General features: G+C 42.1%; 1 protein-coding gene across 4 annotated transcripts in view; it reads left to right on the forward strand.

The window, feature by feature from the left end:
* The window catches only part of LOC107562659 (heterogeneous nuclear ribonucleoprotein K-like), an 8,495-nt gene extending 7,038 nt beyond the window's left edge, over positions 1-1,457 (forward strand). For 3 of the 4 annotated variants that reach the window (XM_016247338.1, XM_016247341.1, XM_016247340.1), the window contains 3 exons: positions 172-213; positions 315-376; positions 452-538. In XM_016247338.1, the coding sequence (XP_016102824.1) occupies positions 172-213; positions 315-347 (75 nt within the window). In that variant the 3' untranslated portion in view covers positions 348-376; positions 452-538. Of the gene's footprint in view, positions 1-171; positions 214-314; positions 377-451; positions 622-1,100 lie in introns of those variants that run through there. The other variant, XM_016247342.1, reaches the window with a different exon arrangement.
* The last annotated feature ends 223 nt before the right edge of the window (positions 1,458-1,680 follow it).

The raw sequence follows: 1,680 nt of genomic DNA on the forward strand, positions 1-1,680 counted from the left end.
TTAGATTAAAAGATAGTTTATGTTTGTCAATGCGTATTAAGTACAGATGATTTTACTTAATGAATTCAACTAAATTGAGACACTTGTTGACATTAAAAAGAGTGGCCCAATTTACACAATTGGTCTTCATCTTTGCATAAGATTATTTACCATTTCATTTTGCTTTTCTCAAATCAGACAACAGTTCATCTTGGGATTCTTCTTATCAGTCTGGTAAGTATGCCATCCTGTTTATAAAACTGGCCAACTTGAAAATTCTTCAGCTGTAAATCTCCCGTCATGTTATGGTGATTTCACTCTCTCGGTGTTCTCAGGTGGAAGGAGCAGTTACACGGAAGGTCCTGTGATCACCACACAAGTGACTATTCCTAAAGATGTGAGTCAATCGCCCGTACTGCGATGCGCTTTCCACCTGAACCGCGTGTTTATCTCCCTCTGCTGTGATTCTCAGCTGGCGGGATCCATCATCGGTAAAGGCGGTCAGAGGATCAAGCAGATTCGCCATGAGTCCGGAGCCTCGATCAAAATAGACGAGCCCCTGCAGGGTTCAGAGGACCGCATTATCACCATCACCGGGACCCAAGACCAGATCCAGAACGCTCAGTACCTGTTACAGAACAGGTATGAGACACATCCACTGGCGCAGTGTCAGGTTTTTATGGGAACCGGAGCCTCTAATGGCAGCTGCGTCTCATTTCGGAGGCCGTGTTCTCCGGAGGTCGCATTTGAAGGCTGCATACGTCATCGGGGCAGTCTCATTTAAGTAAAGTAACCGTTAAATTGCAAAGCAAAAAGAAATTACAGTATTTACATATTTTACAGTATATTACAGTTACTTTTCTTAAATAAGACATCCTTGATGACGTATGCAGCCTACAAATGCAACCTCCTGAGGGAGCAGCTTCTGAAATGAGACGCAGCTAATGACGCAATACCAATCAGCAATTGGCTCTTTCATTTAGAAGGCGGGACATATTCCACCATATATGCAATATGGCGGAATATGATGTTTTTTTCCCATTCATAAGTAATTGGAGTGAACCGTCTTTGTGTATCTGTAGTCTTTGCTGATGGTCTCTCCCACACGTTCTGTTCTCCAGCGCTCTACACCTCTTGGGACGCCAGAACTGACCAGCCCACCTTTCTCAGGATGGCCATCCAGCTGCAGCTCAAGTCCCCGTCAGCAGCACGTGATGGCCTGACCCTGTCCGTCACCTTCATAGCCCTCTGATTGTCCTCGATTGTGGATTTTGTGGGATTGTTCTTTCTTTTGCTTTGTTTTTATACATATTAATTTTATATGGGCCAACTATCACGGCACAGAAGTCTTGGATGAGCAGAAAACTGCTGTTGTTGTTGTTTTCCCTCTTGGGGTGAATGTTTTGTGAGTTATGAAACTTTTCCACTATTCCAAACACTTGGTCCAGAATGTGCACAGTCACACAACAAATATTATTTTTTCATTTTTGTACACTTCACTTGTTTTTCTGAGCGTTCTAAAACGGCTAGATAGAGAATGAAATGTAAATATCCAATGATACTATGGGAAATGATTACTATGGACATAAGAATATATCCTTCACCCTCTCTGTTCCATGTGTGTAATGTTTTATCCTCAGAAATACAGATAATATTTTCACCAGGTACTGAAGGCTTGCAGTACTTTGTATGTTTTTTTTT

Source organism: Sinocyclocheilus grahami, unplaced genomic scaffold (assembly GCF_001515645.1).
Source record: "Sinocyclocheilus grahami isolate Dianchi unplaced genomic scaffold, SAMN03320097.WGS_v1.1 scaffold831.1, whole genome shotgun sequence".
Classification (NCBI taxonomy): Eukaryota; Metazoa; Chordata; class Actinopteri; order Cypriniformes; family Cyprinidae; genus Sinocyclocheilus; species Sinocyclocheilus grahami.